Source organism: Geospiza fortis, unplaced genomic scaffold (genome assembly GCF_000277835.1).
Source record: "Geospiza fortis unplaced genomic scaffold, GeoFor_1.0 scaffold46, whole genome shotgun sequence".
NCBI classification, from domain to species: Eukaryota; Metazoa; Chordata; class Aves; order Passeriformes; family Thraupidae; genus Geospiza; species Geospiza fortis.
The window spans coordinates 551,996-572,676 of NW_005054586.1; the positions used below are offsets into that span (position 1 = coordinate 551,996).

At 54.0% G+C, this 20,681-nt stretch overlaps 1 protein-coding gene across 1 annotated transcript; it reads left to right on the forward strand.

The window, feature by feature from the left end:
- Positions 1 to 6,734: 6,734 nt before the first annotated feature.
- Positions 6,735 to 18,680, forward strand: LOC102037344 (aryl hydrocarbon receptor-like). The gene is made up of 10 exons (XM_031064400.1): positions 6,735 to 7,080; positions 9,414 to 9,520; positions 12,263 to 12,352; positions 13,237 to 13,360; positions 13,600 to 13,730; positions 14,371 to 14,573; positions 14,659 to 14,768; positions 15,029 to 15,170; positions 15,831 to 17,388; positions 17,502 to 18,680. The coding sequence occupies exons 1-10, from the start codon at positions 6,735 to 6,737 to the stop codon at positions 17,655 to 17,657; spliced, it is 2,967 nt and encodes a 988-aa protein (XP_030920260.1). The 3' UTR covers positions 17,658 to 18,680.
- The last annotated feature ends 2,001 nt before the right edge of the window (positions 18,681 to 20,681 follow it).

Here is a 20,681-nt window from a genome sequence, read left to right on the forward strand (position 1 = left end):
GGCTTCCTGCGCGCCAGGAGCTTCTTGGGCGGTAAGGGATGGGCGCCTTCCCCGCTTGCCCTGCCGCAATTCCCGCCCGGAGCTGTGTGCTGTCCCGCAATTCCCGCCCGGAGCTGTGTGCTGTCCCGCAATTCCCGCCCGGAGCTGTGTGCTGTCCCTCCTGCCTCGCTCTGCCTCCCCCTGCAGCTGTGTCACCCCTCCCGGCATGTTCTTGCGCCCCTCGGCAATTCCTTCCCCCGCCTCTCTCCAAAATTCTTCGTGGGCTTGTTTTCCTCCGCAGAGTATTTTTCACTTAGAATGTCTAGTGGTGTGGGGTTTGGTTTTTTTTTTCCCTAGAGTTTAATGGGGTTTCCCTCACCAAAAACTTGTTTTCTTTCCCTCTCAGAATTGTGCTTTTTTTTGCCCGTAGAATTTTAGGGTTTCCTCCGCCCTTTCAGGAGTTTCGTGTCGGTCCCGCCTCGAATTTTCTGGGATTTGTTTTTTTCCCCTCCTCGAATTTTGACGGGTTTCCCTCGCTTGAATTGTGTGGGTTTTCCACCCTCGAATGTTTGTGTCTCTAACAGCATCTATTTTTTTTGTTTGGATTTTTTCTTGTTTCCCATTGAAATTGATCCCCTCCTTCCGCCTCGAATTTTGTGGGATTTCCCTCTTCCCCTGCAATTCTGGGTTGCGTTTTTTCCCCCTCGAATTTTGAGTTTGGTTTCTCCCCTCCCCGCCCTCTTGGATTTTGGGGCTCCCTCCCACCCTAATTTATTTTTTCCACTTGAAATTCTGGTGCGTTTTACCCCCTCGGATATTGTGTTGTTCCTGTCTTTCCTGCCATGCGCCCCTGGAATTTTGTTTTCCCCTCCCCCCGAGTATTTTGTTCTTTACCTGCCCTAGAATTTCATCTTTTTACCCCTCAGAATTTTGGTTTCTTTCCCCTGGAATTGCTTTTCCCCCATTTCTAGCCCGCATTTCATTGCTGTGCCGTCTCCAGCTGCCGGGCTGGAGCTGTGTTCGACCCTGACGTGGGATCAGAGGGATCTGGAGGGGTGAAGTTGATTATTTGTGGGTTCTCCTGAGGTAAAATTCTGGTTTTTGCAGGAGGCTTGAGGCAGAGCCTTGTGCTGGGGAGTTTCCCCGTGGAAGTGACTTTTCCCCCTCTGTCTTTCCACTCCCTTTTAACCCTTTTAAAGGACTGGCAAGTGGGTGGGCTGGGGAAAGGAATGGCCTGGGAGAGTTGTTTGCCTTGCCACACCAGCTCATCAGGAAATTTACTGTTCTGAGATTGTCTCATTTGCTTTGGGTCCTTTTTCCCCCTGCCCTTGTCGTTCCACCTGGTTTAATTCCATGACACCGATTTCCAGTTTGTCCGAGGCTGTGGGATGGCTTTGAGGCAGGTGCGGCAGGCAGGAAGGAGGAGAGTTTCAGCCTTTCCTTTGTGATGCTTAATACCAATTTAAAAAAAAAATCCTTAAATGGAACTCTGGGCAAGCTTATCAACAAAATAATTGATTTTAACTGACTTTATTTATCTATCCACCCTGCTTTAGTGATCCCTAAGAGAAGATTTCAGGAAAGCAAGGACAAAACCTGGGGTGTGCTGCCATGGATTGATTGTGACGAGAAACAGCTGGAGCAGGTCTCAGGTGTTGCCCATGATCGCTGACAGCAATTCACCCAGCAGGTGTATGCCAGCCCATGCCTGGCCAGAATAAATAAATAATCATTGATTTATTAATTATTAATCGGTTTAATAATTAACAGCACATAATGTTACTTTGCCATCTCAATTTATGCATAGCTGATATGTGGGGAAGTTTGTGTGGGCTTAAAGGCCTTTGATTTTTATAAGGATGTGTTTTTCCTGAGGACATGAGGATTTTTATTCTTTCTATAGCCCGAAGGGAGCTGTCCCTGCTGCCTCCCTGCCTGCCTGGGGGCCCCACTCAAGGCCTGCAGTTCAGTGACAGGAATTGGAGGATTTAAGGCTGCTCAGTGTTGTTTAATCTCTGGAGTGGTTTAGGATCATCAAGCGCTGCCTTTGCTGAGCAGGGTCATTTACCCAGACAGACCCCAAAACATCCCTCGGGCTGTGTTGGTGGCTCTGCTGCCAGCCTGGTGCCGGCTTTCTGCAGGGCTTTGGGAGAGCAGCAGACAAGAGCATCCTCTGTGTGTTTGTGGGCTGATTCCACTCCATTTTCCCCACTGAGATCTCTCCAGCTGAACAAAGCAGGGAGCAGCTCAGTGCCAGCTGTGGTCGGTAGCTCTGGGGGAGGCGGGATCTCAGCCAAGGTCTCCTCCTGATCCATGCCAGGTGGAAGATGCTCCCTTTGTGATGGGGCAGCACCGCTGTCCTCTGTGAGACTGCCAGGCACCTCTCCCTTCCCCCATTGCCTGGGATTTGCAATCCCAGGTTCACACAAGTGCTTCCTTGCCATGGGTGAGGTGAGCTTAGGAGGGGAGCGGGATCACGGGAGGGATGGAGACGGTGGGAGAGGTGTCCTGCCAGGGAGCAGGATATCCAGCCCGTCTGACATCCATCCTGCTGGAGAAGCAGCCCTGACCAGAACCCAGCACCTGGACCAGAAGGGCCAAAAGGAGCTGAGGTTGCTTCCAAGCTGAGGCTCCTATCCAAACATCAGTGCCAGCTGATTTAAAGGCTTGTCTGTCCTCTTTTCCCATCCAGGTTTCTTCCCCTACAGCAGTCCTCCCAAATGCCTTGTTTCTTACCCACCTTGGCCCACAAGTAGTTTTAATTCTCATTCACTACCTTGACCTTCCTCCCTTCTCTGCTGGAGGCTCTTTCAGCTCGTGGGGTTTGGTGGAGGTGGGGCTGAGCTGCAGGGTGGCCGTGCCGCTGCTCCAGGGCATGCACAGCATGTCACACCAGCTGTGTGCCAGCAGCTTATCCCGCTGGTGCCTGGCCGGGCTGCTCCCCTCTAATCCCTCCCTGTTCCGCCTCCTGGAGCAAGGCCCCAGCAAACACTGCTGGGAAGGGAGCAGGGGTCCCTGTCTCTTCCACCTCCTTCACCCTCTGGAAAGGGGGAGAGAAGCAAAGATGCTCCAAGGGGAAGGTTTGCTGTCTGGCTCTGCGAGAGGATTTCTTACCAAAAAAAAAGAAGATGCCTCAAAGGCACCTTGTCATGGGTCTGTCAGGGGCCATCTGTGTATCTTGGGCCACCTGAGCTCCTGGTGGGAGGCCAACTGGCAGATGTCACAGTGGTCAAGGGCTCACTTCAGAGAAGTGTCTCTGGCAGTTTGTTCCTGCAGAGTGCTGGGAAAGTCATCCCAGCTGTGCTTCCCATCCTATAGCAAGACCGGCCCTTCTGGTGTGCGAGTGTAGCCCCTGCTGGGCACTCACTTGTCCCTGGGTGTCCCCAGGGCACCCTATGCCTGTCACAGCCCTGTGCCTGATGTTCAGTGGTTCACCTGTGGGATTTCTCTGGATGCCCTGAATCAAGCCCAGGGTTTATGAGCTGTAGGAAGAGGTCAGTCCGTGGTGCCAGGAGCTGCATGTTTGAACCCCATAGCAATGGGCTAGCCCTGCCTTGAAGTGGGAATCCTCGGGGATGCAGATGCACCTCTGCCTATGTGCAGCATCCTGCCTGGCTCTCTGGGCAGCTCAGGTGCATCACTGGCTGGGAGGAGAGGAGAGGGGGAAACACCTCACAAACTTTTGAATTGTTGGCTGCACAGTCTGTGATTGTGGGTCAGGGAGTTGTTCTGGGCTCTGTGTGGGTTTGAGCTCTGCACGGGTCTCTTCCATATGGAAGCTTAAGGTCATGTATCCAAAACTTAAGCAGTTTTTTTCTCCCATCTCTTTAAAAGATAACACTCTTGGGGATGTTGGGGGCTTAGGGATTTTCCCAGAGTCCTCTTACAATCGTTGGTGGCTGCTGTAGGATCAATGCGCAGCCTCCGGGCTCAGCCTCACCCTTGGAACTGTGATATGAACCCAGATTGTTATTGCTGGAGCTGTGGTGGCCCAAAAAGTGCCTGAGCTGCAGTCAGGTCAGGCTGGAAAAGTGCTTTTAATTATACAATTATTATAGGCTATATGAGTGTGCCCCTGAAAGCTCTGCCTAGGGATGAGGGCTTGAGATGGGGTGTGTGGGACAAACGCTGCTCATCCCTTCACTCGTGAGCCTTCCCTCCTCCTGAGCTGTTTGTCAAACACAGCAGAGAGCTGTAGCAGCGAAGCCTGAGGGCTGGTCTAGGAAAAACAAAGCCTGGTCCTGTGATCACTGTGCTCTCTTAATTGCCTGGGTAATGAGCTGACCTCAGAGGAGCAATTGAAGGTGGAGAGTTCTTGCGACTTCCTTAGGTAGGCATTTTTCCTGCTGTGTGCTTTCCTTGCCAGGTGTTTTCCCCTGGCTCTCAGGGAAGCTGTTGGGGCTCCTGGGGGCTGCCTGCCCTGCTGGGCTGTCTCAGGGCTCCTGCCAAGGCTGGCAGGGGAGCAGGACTGGGAAGAAACTCCAGGCTGAGGCTTCGGGCTGGGATGATCCTTCCTGGTCTGGTGGAAGGGATCCCTGTCCACAGCAGGGGAGTGGAACCAGGTGGTGTTTGAAGTCCCTTCCAAGCCAAACCTTTCTGTGAGGAAGACTAAAGCTCTTGAGGGAGGAGCACTGGGGGAGGGAGGGTTCAAACAGTTGGTGATGCTGCAGGAAGAAGGAAAATCTGGCGGGTCCTTGTCATCTTTGTCCTTGTTTAAACTCCTGCACATGCTTCTCTCCCTTTGAGACCCAAGTGACACAACCAAAAGCTACGTGTAGCCAAGGCCTCCTTGCTGCTAAAAGTGCAGTGAGATCTTTTAAGAGGCCATCCATTATTAACCACGAGTGTTCTTGGAAAGCAGGGCATCCACACCATTCAGGCAGGGATAAATAATGCATCTGTTTAATGAAGTTTTTGCCAACAGGGAACTGTGGCAGGTCCGAAGTTAAGTAAAACCCTGGTATCCATTATGAATTAACAAATGGAAAGTCAGGAACTATTTGCCAGTGGCTGGAAAATGGGATTTGAACAGCACCGATGAGAACCCAGCTGATGGTTCAGCAAGGCAGGGAAAAGATGGCTCTGGTGTCAGCAAACCTGTGCCCACTTCCCTCACCATTTACATTATGCTTTCTAAATTTCCAATATTTTCTCTCTTACTAACAATAAAACGTAGGAAAAAGCAATGTTGAGGGGTTATTTGATGTGAGCAACAGAGCTGCAGGTCCCTCTGCCCATGAGCAAGGAGAAGCTGGAGAAGTGGATGGGAAAGGGAGATCTGGAGATGCACTCATGGGAGTAGAGACTTTACTGTGAGGTAAGACCAGTTCTTCAGGGGATTGGCACAAATGACGGAAAGAGAGAGGTGGATAAAAGGCAGTTTTGTTAAGAAATCAATCAATCCTTCCCCCAGAGTGGCTTGTGCATGCTGGGGTGTTTGGCAGAAGGTTTGTAGGCAGCACCACTAGCAAAATCCTTCTCTGTCTCCCTCTGTGCCCGCTGTCTGTCTGCTCAGACTGACAGTGGCCATGCAGATGGCCCAGCCCTCTCCTGCAGCTCTTGAGGAGTCAGGAAGCAGTTTGGTTTCCTTCTCCTTCATCAACACCTGGAGCAGGTTTGGGATCGAGTTGTTTCATTTTTCCCCTTTGCAGTCAATGGCTGATGGAAGCCCTGCTCCCGCCAGGAGCTTTTGCTCTGTGGAGGGAAGGGGCCTGGGAGAGATAACCTCTCAAAAATGTTAATTCCAGCTTGGTGCTGCAGTGATTTCCCAGGTCTACAAAGCCCTGGCAGGTTCAGGAGTTCACTGGCAAACTCTGTAGGCAGCGAGGTGTCCCTGCAGCACCACATGAAACAGATTCCCAGATGGAGGTGGAGGGGGGGAAACCCAGCCCTGGTGGCCCCTCCTGCTCTCCTGGTGAGCACCGTGTGTGAGGATGACCACGGGGCAGGTGGGGAGGCAGGTGTGGGCAGGGAGCTTCTTCCTCAGAGATGGGAGAGGTTTTCTTCCTCTGTGGCCAAATAGCCTGCAGGGCCTGGCAGGAGCTGTTTCTTGGAGGAAAAAGCATGAAAGTTGTGCAAGCCTCGCTGCTTTCAGGTGGCCAGCTTCTCACCTTTGTCACCTCCAGCAACAGAGGTGTCGTATTTGCGGGGTGTTCCGATGAAGGCAGGAATGATGAATCTGTCTCTTGTGTTCTCAGAAAGCTAATTTATTATTTTATCATTCTATGTTATATTAAAGAATGCTATACTATACTGAAGAATACAGCAAGGACACTTACTAAATGCTAAAATGATTACTGATAATCTTGAAATAATAATGATAATGATGAAAACTCCTGACTCTTTCCAGAGTCCTGACACAGGTTGGCACTAATTAGCTAATGAATGTAAACAATTCACATCAGAATCTAATGAAACAATCACTTGTAGTAAACAATCTCTAAACACATTCCACATGAACAAAACAGAAGAAAATCAAATAATTTTTTTTTTCTCTGAGTCTTCTCAGCTTCCTAGGAGAGAAATCCTGGGCAAAGGGATTTTTCCAAAGAATGTGAATACCACACAAAGGTGACATTGGTGGCCAGAGGGAGGGAAAGCCACTTCTCCCCTTTTTATTCTCTTTTTTCCCTGCAAGTGCCTGTGCCCAGTTGTGCAGCAAGGGCAAAGGCTGCACCTGGCCTTGCTGCCCTGGGTGAAGGAGAGCGCCGTGCCTGGGGTGAATCCCGCCTTTCCCGGTGCCAGCTCCAGGCGGGATGCACGCAGCAGAGAGGATGTGGCGGTTCCCCGGCTCCTTCTGCTCCGTCAGCCTGATGTGCTGTGACAGTTCTGCTGAATCGCTGACCCCAGGGGCTGCACGGGGCTATTTATGGACACAGAAAGCCGGGGGACACCGGGCAGGATGCCAGCCTGCTGTGCCCGCAGCCAGGAGCCCGTCCTCTTTGGGGATCCTTGGCTGGCTCAGGCGGGAAAGGCGCTGTTTGGTGAAGTTCACGGGGGAGCCCCCACTGGAATTCTGGTTTATCCCTCACAGCCCGGTGGTTGGATCCCGTTTGGTGGCAGACATCCCCACGGAGGACAGCAGGCTGTCCTCTGCTGTCGGTGTGTCTCCTCTGGCCCCACAGCCCAGATAGCAAAGCCTGGTTTTAGGCAGTGGTTGAGGGCAAGATTTCTGTTTGCAGGGGCGATATCGAGCCATTAAACCAGAGCCCTGAGCAGAGGGCAGCACCTTTAGCTGCTCTCCTGTCAGCCAGGTTTATTTTTATCTCTCACCTCCGGCGCAGCAGGCTGGGAGCTCACGGAGGAGGACTGGAGACCTTTAATAATTCATAGCTCCCGCATCTCGCTCCCAGCGATCACAAAAGCGAGTTGCTGGAAGGCTGCTGGCACAAACCTGCTCCTTGCACAACACAGGGCCCTGCCTGGGTCTTGTGGCCTCTCTCATCCCGATGGCCTGTCCCTCCCTGAGGTTTTCTGAGGGCTCCAATCTGGACAGGGGACCCCGGGTGAGGCCACAGCAGCCTGTGTGTGTGTCCACCCCAGCTGGCTCAGGCCTGACCCACAGCTGTACAAACACTATTGTAACCTCAGTCCTGGTGTCAGCCCATCCCTGGCCAGCTCCTGAAATAGTCTGGGCAGGCTGAGCTTGGGGAGTTCTCCAGAGCTCCCAGAAGCAGCGGGGTTGCTGCTGTGTCAGGTGTTTTTCTGTAAGCATTAGAACTGGGCTATGCTTTGCCTTTGGTTACAGAGCAAAGACGATCTTTGGGATGGTCCTGTGCCTGCTGGAAGAACTTTGTCCCCAGAGCCTGACTCTGGAACATCTGCCTTTTGCAGCATCTGAGGTCCTTCAGGATCAGCTCTGTGCAGGTGGAGGAGCTGAGTTTCAGTGGCTGCTTTAGCAAAGCCCAGGGAGAGCAGAGCCTGTCACAGAGCCTGGCTTTGGTTATGTGCTGATGGCTGTTGCCTCCTGACTTGCTGTGCTATTGCTTCCAGAGTCCACTTGTTGCTCCCATCACCTCTGAGCTTGGCAGCCCTCCTGCTGTCCAGGAGCTGGCAAAGGCAGATCCAAGAGAGCTCCTGCTCCCTCTGTGAGCTGGCAGTCCACAATGGTGCTGCAGCTGGTGTTTCACATCTTTCCTGCCGGATCCCGGTGGGAGCAGCAGGTTTACCAGCAGCCAAATGCTGTCCTGTGTCCTCGTGGTGCTGGCAAGAGGCTCCCCGTGAGCTCCTCTGCACAGGCTTATTGTCATCTAACCCTTCCATTTTTATCCACACCGAAATATCCCCAGGAGCCGTTCTCTTGGGGAGTACAGAACAAAATTTTGGGGCACATCCTTCAGTTCAGTGAGTGACAGATTCCCTCATGCGTGTGGATTGTGCATGGAGCACTGTTGGATCTCGGGTGTCTGTGTCTGCATCCGTGTGTTTTCTGTGTTGTTTTTCTCCCACTGTGAGCTGTGGCTTGCCTTAATTTGGTTGAGTAAACCCACTGGCTTGCTGAACTGTAACGAGACATTGACTCAGCTGTGTCCTTCAAAATGGCACATTCCTGATCCTGGGATTTGCTGCAGCGCCTCCTGTGCAGGGCGGATTCTGCTGCTGTTGCCAGCATGTGCCCAGGTGGTCAGGAAGGCCATGCTGTGGCCACAAGGCCAGGGCAGTGACTGTCCCCTGTGCTGAGCATTGCTGAGGCCACATCTTGAATCCTGTGTTCAATTTCAGCCCCTCACAGAAGGAAAGACATTGAGGGGCTGGAGCATGTCCAGTGAATGGAACAGAGCTGGGGAAGGGACTGGAGCACAAATCTGATGAGGAACAGCTGAGGGAGCTGGGAAAGGGGGTCAGCCTGGAGAGAAGGAGGCTCAGAAGGGACCTTCTTGTTCTCCACAACTCCCTGGCAGGTGAGGGCTGGGCTCTGCTTCTAGGGACCAAGGAACAGGACAAGAGGAAATGGCCTCAAGCTGTGCCAGGGCAGATTTAGTTTGGGTATTGGGAAAGTTTTCCTCACAGAAGAAGTCAGGCATTAAACCAGGCTGCCCAGGGCAGTGGTGGATGCGCTGTTCTGGAAAGTGTTCAGAAGACCTGTGGATGTCACACTTGGGGACGTGTTTTGGTGCTGGTCTGGGCAGTGCTGGGGAATGGTTGGGCTCTGTGATCATTCCCCAACTTTAATGATTCCATAATTCTATTATTCTGATGCCTACCTGCTTTAAGGATCCCTGGCTATAACGGCTTTTTACTTACAGGATGTTAAAAGGGGGACAAAAGGAGTGGGGGGGAAAAAAACCCCCAGACTGAACAGTTGAGGGGTGGGGAAGCATCCTGTTAAAATCAACTCTTTGTGAGAGGTGAGGCAGAGGGCTGTGACTGCGTGGTGCCTTCCCCTGCACTGTCCTGCAGCACTGATGTCCCTTCCTTCCCTTTCCTTGCTGCAGTTGCTCTGAAGAATCCTGGTGCCGAGGAAGCCCAGAGGGATGGAGCCTGTGGCACTGGGCCAGCCCTGGGCTCAGCAGCAGTTCCAGAGGGTGAGCTGCTCCTGCAGGTTAGTGCTCCTCACAAATGCCTTCATGGGATCTTCCTCTTGTCCCTCTTCCAGCTGCTTTGAGTTGTGCTCCAGAGCCAGGCTGTTCTTTCACTCATGGCAGGTGATTTGTGATTTCATGTGGTGCGCCTCACTGTGCTTCTCACTGGGCAGAAGTTTAAGACCTCCAAAGGTCCCTAGGGCAGAAACTGTTGCTTCTTCCCTGCTTTTCCCATTATTCCTGGAAAAAGTTGCCATTTTAAAATAGCCCATATGTAAGGAGCATCTTGCTGCATTTCTGAGCATGGTGATTTGTATTTTCTGCTTCTCCACCCTCGTGTCTAAGTGTGCCAAAGGTACAATGTGAGAACCAAACTGAGCCAGGTGCTTGAGTGCAGTTTTCAATGTGGGCACACTGATCCTGACTCGAGGCTTTTCTCCAAACACTGGTGAAAACAGGGAAGAAAACATCGTGGGAGTCTCCCCTGATTTTCAGGAGGTGATGTGTGACACAGACAGGTGCTCATGGGCCGCGTGCTCATCCCTTAAACACAGGGCAGGTGGGTGTATCCCAGGAGCTCTGCTTTTCCCTAGTGGACTTCTTTGGTGATGCTGGCGACAAGGCTGGTGGTGCTGCAGCTGCTGTGGTTTGTTCAGAGGTGCCAGGAGGTCACCAGACTGTGCCCAGAAAATGGAAAGAGCTCATGCTCTGGCAGCACGAGGTCCTGCAAGGACACAGGTCTGCCATCCTGTGCCTGGCACCTGGGCACAGGCTGTGGCACTGTCCCTGCCCCCCTGGCTGTCCTCCAGCACGGGCTGAGCGTGCTGGGCAGCCCCAGCTCCTCCTGTCCAAGCACTCACTCAGCACAAAGTGTAATTACTGTCCTGCCTGAGAGCTGAGGATCTCTGTGTCTGGTGGGAGAAGTGCTAAAGCCAGGCTGGTTAATAATAACCAGAAGCCTGAGGGTTTTCCCTCAGGATATAACAAAACTGCTCAGCAGGGCTGGCTGGGGGCTGATGTCCTGCTCATCAGCTCCTCCCACAGTTGGGTGCCATCCTTCTAGAGGTACCAAACTGCATCTGAAAAGCTGGTGAAGCTCTCTCAGGGTCTACCTATGCCCTGGATGTGCCAGGAGCTCAGAATCTGTCTCTGTACCCCCCCAAGGAAACATTCCTCCATACTTACAAACATATTTCCACCTGCCCTGTCACCTCTGATGGCCAAACTTCCTTTGTTTCTTGGTCCACTCTGATTCTTCCCCTTTGTTCCTCTGAAGCTGCTCAAAGGGTTAAAGTGCATTTGGCAGCACTAATTAACCTCTGCAGCAGATTCCCACACACTGAGACCAACCCCAGTAAATAGAGAGAGCGTTTGTGCCTGGAATAAAGGGAAGGAGAGGGGGGAGGAACTCTGACCTGGGCAATGAAACAGGAGTTGGCAGCAACAATAGCTGGACTTGGCTGGGACTCCATGCCAGGCCCTAATTAATGCTGATGTCTGTACATTATGAAGTGGGGGAAGCAGGCCAGGGCTGGCTACAGTGGCTTCCCTGCCAGGTCAGTGGTACAGGATGGTGTTGGCTCTGAAAAGCCACAGGGCCCGAAGTGCAGGAGCCCTGCCTTCCAGAGAGGACACTGTCATCCAGCAGCCTGGTCCCTTCTCATGTGTCCTGTCCTGCTGTGTGGTTTTCAGCTCAGGGAAAACACCCAAATCACTTCCCCAGTTGATGAAACCGGTAGCAATGAGCCCCTCTTGAGTGAGACAGAGGCTCTGATCAGCTCAGCCTGTTCCTGCCAGGAAGCCTGGTGCTCCCTTGAATATTGGCTTTGCAATCCTGGAGCTTGAGGAGCGGATGGAAGAGCCAGTGAACTGTGAAATGTCTAAGTGTGCAACATTAAAAATGCAATGGAAACTTCAGATTGATGGCTGCATGTGCTCTTCCCTGTGGGGAGGGCCTGGGGCTTCAAATCCACACAGTCACAACAACTTTGAGTATTTATTTTGTGAAAACAGAGCACAGCATTCAGCCTAGGGGGTGTGGGGTCTGCATGAACCAGGTAGTGTTCCAGAAGAAGTGATCTTAGAGGGATTCTCCAACCTAAATGATTCTGCGATGTCTTGGCAGAGAGGAAAAGGTCACCCAGGGATTTTGTAGTTTTCCCCCAAGTTCAGGCACCAGACTCAGCCTGAATTCCCTGCTGCTTTGGAAGAAACTGGCTTTCCAGAAGTCAAGATTTTTTTTTTTTTTTTTGCTGCAATTTCAAATCCAAACCCTTATGCTTTAGCTTTTGGCTTTTCCATTTGCGCTGGTTGAGGCCCTTTCAGCATTGGCCACCTTGAGGAGGGAATGGGCAGCAGAGACAACATCTTCCTTGGCCTTGCTCCCTGCCCACAGACAGTCCAGGCATTCCGTGGTCCTTCTCCAGGCCACTCCTCTGGAACCTGGGATGGCCACGCACGGCTGTTCCTGATGGTGTCCACTTTCATCCTGCAAGAAGTTCAGAGGCTTTTATCTGCTCCCTGCACAGGATGAGGATAAATGCCCAAAGCTTGTCTGAGTCAATGCTCCCAGGATGGAAGCACAGTTTTCCATCAGTCTGGATTAGGATATTCCCAGGCAGCTCTGTGGAAGAGCTGCATGAGCTCAGAGGGGCCATCTGTGGTGGCTCAGCTGCCTGCTAGCCAGGCTTTGGGTGCCCAGTGTCCTGCTGTAGAAGTGAAGTGGTTGTGGCCTGCACCTGCTGATCTCCTCTCTCCTACAGGCACTCAATGGCTTTGTGCTGGTGGTGACATCAGAAGGGCTGATATTTTACTCCTCGCACACGATCCAGGACTATCTGGGATTTCACCAGGTTGGTGGCACTCGGACTTGCTGTGGAGAGCCAGTTTTTCCTTGGTGGTGGTGAATAGCCCCGAGTTCCCTGCAGGGAGGAGGCTCTGCAGGGATCACAGGCTCTCAGGGAGTTGTTTGGGGCTTTTCCTTGGGAATTTGGACCTCGTATTGCCAGATGTGGGCACTGGTAGGTGACAAGGGACTTCATCAGCCCATGGATGCTTTCCAGCAGCCATGCTGATGGGCCTTCATGGGGCTCATGGCCATGGGGAGATGTCTGGGGCTCCTTGCCCCGTTTGCCTGGGACACCCACTCAAATCCTGGTAAATCCCGCAGGGCTCCAGCACTTTGGGCACCCAGGTGACCTGGAGGACACTGGATCATATTTACAGGGAAGTGGGACTTACCTGCAGTGCTTCAGCTGCTGTGGTTTTGTGTCACCCACACACAGCTGGCTGTCCCCAACACCTGGGGTAGATGGCCCCTGGGCACAGGGAGCCAGTCCCAGGGCATTGTTCTCTTGGGAGTAGTGCAGGGATGGGGTGGCCTTGCTGCTGTTTGTTCCCAAATCCATGTTTTCATCTAATTTCTTAAGTCAGCACTAGGATTTTGACTTATGGGGATGTCAGAGGGAAGCTGTATTGGCTCTTTAGGCTTCTCAGGGGAGGAAGTCAGGCCCAACATGGGCAAGGAGTCCTTAAAGCCAGACGTGCTGTCTGTTCCCACCAACATCAGTTCTGGGGGAAAGTTTCCAACCTCACTTAGCCAGGGACCCATTTGAGCACCAGGGAAACTGGGCAAGATAAAACCACCTGGGGCCACGATGGGCTGATCCCAGGTGGGACAATGAAAGCTGGCCCTGGGGGCAGGCTGCAGAGCTCACAGATGGCGTGTCCCCTCCAGACAGATGTCATGCACCAGAGCGTCTTCGAGCTGATCCACACCGAGGACCAGCCGGAGTTCAGGCGCAACCTCCGCTGGGCCCTGGACGCACCGCGCGCTCCTGAGGGTGAGCCCTCTGCAGCAGGTAAGGGCAGGCTGCCATCCTGCGTGGCAGCAGGGCTCCCCAGGGATGCTGGGACCCCAGCTCGCTGTCACCACTTGCCCCCGTGTGGCTCAGGCCACAGTTTCGTTCCAGTGTTGTGGCTTTTCCCCCCAGTTTCTGTTGCTGTGCTCTGCAAACTGCTGCAGTGCCCAGTGCTGGGCACCTCCAGCCCTCGCTGGGGTGAATCCTTGCTTGATTCTCTCAATCCTTCTCTTCCACAGTAGGGAGGAGTCTTAGCTCCTCTGCTGTCCTCTACAAGCCGGATCAGCTGCCCCCAGACAACTCCTCCTTCCTGGAGAGGAGCTTTGTGTGCCGCTTTCGCTGCCTCCTGGATAATTCCTCGGGCTTCCTGGTGAGTACAGACCCTCTGCAGCAGGAGAGGGGCAGGCTCACCACAGAGGGTCACACCAGCACTGAAACCACCCCCTGGAAAGATCCCGTGCTCCTTTCTGCCATGTGCAGTGTAGGAATCTATAAAGTTAGAGGGTTTCAGGTTTGTGGGACAAGTCTCTTGTCTCAGCAAGAGACTTTCCCTGTTTTTCATAGGTTTGGCCTGTACCTACAACCTCTCCCTGTGAGTTTTGTTCCTCTCCTCCCAGAAATGCTGAATCTTGAGCAATCGAGTGCTTTTCTCCCCTGTGGTTTGGTTTTTCTGCTAAAAGCGTGTCTTAAGATCAAGTAGGTGGTGGTCATCCCTCCTTCTCTCTGCACTGGAGAGCACAGGGTGCCAGGGAGGCTGTGGCTGCCCCATCCCTGGAAGTGTCCGAGGCCAGGTTGGATGGGGCTTGGAGAAACCTAGGATAGTGGAAGGTGTCCTGGCCCATGGCAGGGGGATTGGAACGAGATGATCCTTAAGGTCACTCCAAACCCAAACCATGCTGTGATTTGATGATTCTGTTCACACCAACCCGCCAGACAGATATCTTCCTTTCCATGTAGCTCTCTTTCTTCTCACTTTTCTGCATGACACTGAGCTTTTGTTCTCTTCCCAGGCTTTGAACCTTCAAGGCAGGCTGAAATTCCTTCATGGGCAGAACGAAAGGTCTGAAGATGGCTCTGTCCTGCCCCCGCAGCTCGCTCTGTTCGCAATCTCCACGCCCCTGCAGCCGCCGTCCCTCCTGCAGATCCGAACCAAGAACATGATCTTCAGGACCAAGCACAAGCTGGACTTCACCCCCTTGGCGTGTGATGCCAAGTAAGCAGCAGAGCTTTCAGTGCTCCATTCCTGACATCCCCCCCAGCCTTGCCCGTGAGCTGGGTGTGCTCTCTGTGTCTCACAGGGGGAAGATCGTCCTGGGCTACACCGAGGCGGAGCTGCGGATGTGTGGCACGGGGTACCAGTTTGTCCATGCTGCTGACATGCTGTACTGTGCTGAGAACCACGTCAGGAGTAAGAGTCCCCTCCCTGGTCCCTTGTGCTGATGAGTGGGCTGGGACTGGGGCAGCTCTGCTGGCTGCTCTGTCAAGCCCAGGGGCTCTTTCCCCACAGGATGCTCTGCTGTGCTGCCCCTGTTGCTGCAGGGAGCTCGGTGTGGAGCGCAGCGAGGGGTGTTCAGCTGTCCCCTGTGCCTGCCAGCCACGCTGCTGCTGTTTCCAGCTGGGAAGGGCAGCGTGCTGGGTGGCAGCGCTGGTGCTTCCTTCCTCTGGCAGTGATGCAGACGGGCGAGAGCGGGCTGACGGTGTTCCGGCTGCTGACCAAGGACAAGCGCTGGAAGTGGGTGCAGGCCAACGCCCGGCTCGTCTACAGGAACGGCAAACCCGAGTCCATCGTGGTCACACAGAGACCCCTCGTGTACGTGCTGGGCTGCCGCGGGCACAGCCTGCCTTTCTCCAGGGCTCTGGGGTGTCCTGGGCAGGGCAGCATGTTGCATTTGTCCTCGCCTTTGTTGCTGCAGCTGTGGGATTCTGTGCTTGGTGCTGCTCAGCCGCATCCCCGTCTGCAAGGCCACCCCTCAACTGGGGTGATGCTCAGTTATGCTGCAGATGTTTGGTTTTTCTGTGTGTGTGTGTTGTCATATATATTGCAAGAGTCCTATTATCATTGCATTGCAAGGGTTCCATATTGCTAGAGTTTTGTACCCCCTTGATGTTTTTTGTAGGCAGCTCCTCTAGCACTGACTCTTCCTTGTCCTCACAGCAGCCAGCTGACTCCAGTTCCCACCAATCCACTCTTTTATAACACTCTTCTTATTGGCTACAGGTGTGGCCTGTTAACATCAGGCCTGCTCCTAATCTTTAGTGATTGGTTCAGCTGCAACCCTTTAGGGGATAAGATTACATTCTATACCACCTTCATTTACCCATACTGTATCTCCCTACATGTGTGTGTGAATGCATAGGGGCTGGAGCAAAGGGGCTTTGGCTTGCAGGGATCACAGCTGCCCGTTGCAGAAGCACTCGTGGGGTGGGTTTGTGCACGTGTCAGCCGCAGTGTCCTCTTCCTGCCCCGCAGGGATGAAGAAGGAGGAGAGCACCTTCGGAAGCGGTCCATGCATCTTCCCTTCACCTTTGCTACAGGAGAGGCGCTTCTGTACCAAAGTACTCATCCTCTCCCAGGCTTCCCTGACCTTTTCCAGAGCAAAGGGAAACTCAGCAAGTCCGAGAAGCCCTCCTGCAGCCACGTAGGGCACTCCCAGAAGAATGGCATTGACCCCAGGTCCCTGCTGGGTGCTGTGATGCAGCAGGACGAGGCGGTGTACACCTCCCAGCCAGCTCCCATTCCCAACCCTTCCTTCAGCAGCACTTTCCAGCTCAAGGCTGTGTCCTTGCCAGGTGCAGGAGGGGATGCCTGGAGTATGGGCACAGCTCCAGCTTCTTCAAGGGGCAACAGCCTCCAAGAGAAGCTGCTGGATTTGCAGCAGGAGGACCCTCTCTTGGCCACCATGGACTTGCTCTCAGTTAAGAGTGACCAGAGCTGTTCCAACGAGCTCTTCAGTGCTTTGGAGGGCCTGGCCTTGAATGCTGAGGACCTGGAGCTCCTGCTGCCGGATGAGAAAATGGTGATGGTCAATACGGACCCAGACCAGTCCCCATCCCTGAATAACAGCCTGGCCAGCGACCAGATTGTCTCCTGTGTCCCCAGGCCTCCAGTGGATGGGCATGAGGGAGGGCAGCGGGTCTGTCCCCTGCCAGCCACGCCCCCCAGCCCGCAGGGAGGCTCTGCTCCGTGCCACACGGAGGACAAGGACTCGGGGTGCCCCCTGGCACAGCCTGCAGGGCAGCCCAGCACTGCCCTGGGCCAGCCCCCCACGCTGCTGTGGGAGCAGCCCCTCAGTGCTGTGCCAGGGCTGCTCCCAGCGCTGGCTGAGCAGCAAGAGCTGTCCAGTGGCTCCCGGTGGGCACCAGCTGGGCAGGAGACTGTGCTCCCCTCCTTCCAGCCAGTGCAGGGCGCCACATGGCACAGGACCCCCAGCTCAGCCCTGGGAGCTCCCTGCCCGCAGGAGCCGCCCAGGGCCCAGCAGCTGCAGGGAGACATCTCAGTGGTGCAGCCCCTCCAAGAGGATGCCCAGCAGTCCTTCTCCCTGCCCAGCCAGTGCCAGGAGCACGTGGCACCACCCAGCCAGCCCAGGCACCATCACTTGCTGATGAACGGGGCATGTGGCCCCTGCCCCAGCTCTTCTCCACACCCCGGCCCATGGCAGGCCTGTTCCTGCCCTCTGCTGCGGGCTCCAGCTCAGCCTGGCACTCCTGGCCTCGGCAGGGACGGGATCTCCCAGCCCCAGGGCTGCCTGGGCCCCGGGCCTGGCCTGCCCCCACAGCAGTTTAGCCTGGATGCATTGTGCAGCCTGGATGCTGCTGGCTCCTGGGAAGAGACAGCTCCATACCCCAGGCTGTTTCTCCCTTTCTGCCAGCTCGTTCCTGAAAAGCAGCTGAACTCTGTTCTTTCCGTGCCCCAGCACTCTTCCCCCAGCTCAGCTGCAGGGCACTTGGGGAGCATCAGCAGCCCTCTGGAGACACTGAATTCCTGTGGGACACGTGGCTCTGCGCGGAGCCAGGAGGGCAGGCACAGGGTAAGGGCCTTGCTCCCTCTGGGGCTCAGTGTTTTCTGTGCTGGGGCTCTGTGCAGGCAGTGCTCATAACCGCCTGCAAAGCGCCTCACCGCTGCTCTCTCTCTCTCTCCTAGCCCTGCAGCAGCCCTGGTTTGCCCAGCTCTCCCATGGGACTGCCCCAAGACCATCCAGGGCTGGGGGGAAGCCTGGCACTGCCCTGCCGGCCTCAGCCCCGGGCAGAAGTGCTGCCAGATCGCCCTCACCCCTCCAGGGGGGACTTCTATCTCTAGGAGAGACAGGAATGGACAAAGCAGGACTTTTCCCTGGGGCAGGAGCTGCCTTCAAGCTGCAGAAAACAAAACAAACCTTCCCTGCTGCTGGGTGCCATTGATGTTGGTTGCTTTGGCTCACCTGGGGGTTTTTTCTCAGCCTCCCACCACCCTGCTCCCTGTGCTGGTGTCCCTGGTGTGGGGAGGGACAGCAGCAGGGCTGGAGGACACACTTCCCAGGGCGCTGGAGCAGGCTGAGCTGTGGTTGCAGGTCACCCCATGAGTGCAGCCAAAGCTTCACCTAAGCTTTGTATTTACATGCATGATCCAGCATGGATACCAGCCGCATGAAAACCTGTCCTAAGGAAAGACACAGAAAGGTTTTCAGCTCTGGTGTTAAATTTTCTGCCACCCCTGCCAGGTACCTGTGGCTGTGGCCATGTTGTACAGATGTTTTATAAGGAAAATGAGCCCTGTGTGGTGTTCTTGTGCTGCTCTGGTCCTTCCCCATCCCAGCTTTCCCCGTGTCCCAGGTGTTCCCAGTGTTTGGGATCCAGGTTAGAGCTCCTGTGGCAAACACCCTGGGCTTTGCTGTACTGTACGAGACGTGCTGAGATTGGCTGCTACACTGATTTCCTCTGGGTGCTGGCCTCAGGTACGCTCAGACTTCAAGTCTCAAAGTTTTCAGTTAAAAACCAAAAATTTCAATAAGATAAAGAAAGTAAGTATAATGCTACTTAATTGTAAGTACTGAGAGAATGATGTTTTCCCACAGAAATAAAACCCCACAACCTGTATGTGTGTATATAATATGAGTTGACTGATTTATTCTTATGCCACTCCAGTGGAAGGAAAAACCAACCTCTTACCATCCCAAAGCAGCATCCTGTGGAATGGGATGAAAAGGTTGTTTAAAGATCAGAAACACGGTGACCCTTTAAGAAACCTGACGAAGCTCATCCCTCCTCCTGCTCGCCCAGCTTTGGATTCATGTGAACTCCTCTTGGTGTTGTTTCAATAAATGATTTTGGAGCTCCTCTCTGATGTTTGCCTTGCTGGTTGTGTCTCTTCCCAATGTGGAGCAGGTCAGGGTTTGCTAGCTGCAGCACTGGAGCTCAGGCCTTGCCACTGGTGACCTGAGGTGGAATGGGTTGGATTGGAAGGGATGCTGAGGAGCACCTGGAGCCTTTGGGATGCTCACAGTCCACCTGTTAGCTCCTACCACGGATGTTTGAAAGGGATTGAGAAATCTGACCGAGAAGGGTAAGTGTATTTAAAAAAACACAACAAGATTTATATATTACATATAATATATACGTATATAAAGTTGCATGTAGATACATTGAAATACAAAGTATGTGTATTTATAAAGTGTCTGTATGTAGTTTCTAGTATGCAATAGAAAGCATCTTTTAAGACAAACGAGCTGATTCTTTTCCCCTGCACTGGTTTTCAACCTGGAAACTAGAAAAAACACAGGTTTCCTTGCTCTGAATGCTGAATTGTCCAACATTCCCACCCCTACCTGGCACCTGCTTTTTCTTAGCAAAACAAGGCAGTTTTGCGACGTTTCTGAATTTTTGTTGGAGATACGCTGGGAGCGTTTGATCTTTTATGGTTTCTGTGCCCTACTCGGCTTTCTCCTCCCTGTTCCTTCAGAGGAGTTGGCTCTGGGCAGCCCCACCTGTGCTGAGGGGGATGGAGGGATGGCACCAGAGCATCCCTGGGGCTGCAGCTTGGTGGCTTCCAGATGCTGAGCACAGCCTGCCCCGATGGGTTTCTCCTCTTCCTTGCCATGCCTCTGCACAGCCCCACGAAGCCTCCCTGCAGCCCTGCTGGCTGTGTTTTAGTGAGCACAGCGTGGATTTGGTCAGCACTGTGTCTGTGAGGCCTGTGGAGCATGAGCCATCATTTCTGTGCAGGGAGCTGCTCTGCTCCCAGAGTCGGCCGGCACATCCATAATTTATGCCCATCCTCACGGCAGCTGCTGCCTGGCTTCCCCTGGGCCTCGTGGCGTTGATTGCTGACACACCAGGGAGCCTGGCTGAAGAAAAACTTCCTTCTGCAGCAAGGGAGATGCCTCTGTTCATCACCCTGGGGTGTGCAGCCTGCCCTGAGCCTGGTGGTGAGCAAGGGGAGTTGGGCAGCTGTGCATTTGTGCTCTGTTTGCACATCTGGAGGGAGCATGGTCCCATGGGGCAGATCAGTCCCCAAGAGCTGGATGAGGCCAAGGAAGGTGTGAGGGAAGAGTTTGGACAGAATCATAGAATATCCTGAGCTGGGAGGATCACTGAAGTCCTGGCCCTGCACAGGGCAGCTCCGAGAATCCCGTGGTGTGCTTGGCTTTGGGGATGTTTGTGCAGCTGTAGGCTCAGCTCCACGTGGGAAAGGGCAGGAAGAGCTGTGGAGCTCCTTGCAGCAGGGTTTGGGGGGGCAGGAGGAGGAGAGCAGAGGGCATTGATTGTTTGCCTCTTTTCCCTTTCCCTTCCTGCCTGCTGTGTTCCCAAACGCCAGCCAGGACAGGGGGCTGTGAGACACAGGAAGGGGCTCCTGTCCTGAGCCAGCTGGGAGAGCTGACATCTCCCACTGGCTGCAAGCCCCAGTCCTCAGCTGGCATCACGGAGGCCACAGTGTCTCCCTGGGCTGCAGGACAGCAGAGAGCAAGGTCAGTGTTTCTCTGGAAGCTCAGCCTGGTGTTTGCCCACAGCACGGCCGTGCGCCAGCCATTAGAGATGGGGGCAGGAGAGCAGAACGCGCTGTGGTGGCTCCTGCTTCAAACAGAGATGAGGGAGCCCGTGGGGAGGTGGTGTTTGTTCACTCCCAGCCCGTGTCCTGCTGGCTGGCTGCTCCTCAGTGCCGGTGATGAGCTCCTGCTCTGGGCCAGAGGAGAGCCATGGACAGGTGCTGCAGCCTGGCTGGGCACACCTGGGACAGCAGGTGTGCAGTTAACCAGTGTGTTCCTGAAGAACAGCCGAGACACGTTTCACCTTGCTTTAAGTCATTTTGAAAAACCAATTCGGACAAATCATAAAGCCTTTTAGAAGG

Excerpts from the sequence above, each read along its gene's own strand:
- LOC102037344 (XM_031064400.1), top strand. The coding sequence starts at position 6,735 with ATGCACGCAGCAGAGAGGATGTGGCGGTTCCCCGGCTCCTTCTGCTCC. Across the intron at positions 14,769-15,028 it reads TGCTGAGAACCACGTCAGGA|TGATGCAGACGGGCGAGAGC; the intron begins GTAAGAGTCCCC and ends TTCCTCTGGCAG. Across the intron at positions 17,389-17,501 it reads GCCAGGAGGGCAGGCACAGG|CCCTGCAGCAGCCCTGGTTT; the intron begins GTAAGGGCCTTG and ends TCTCTCTCCTAG.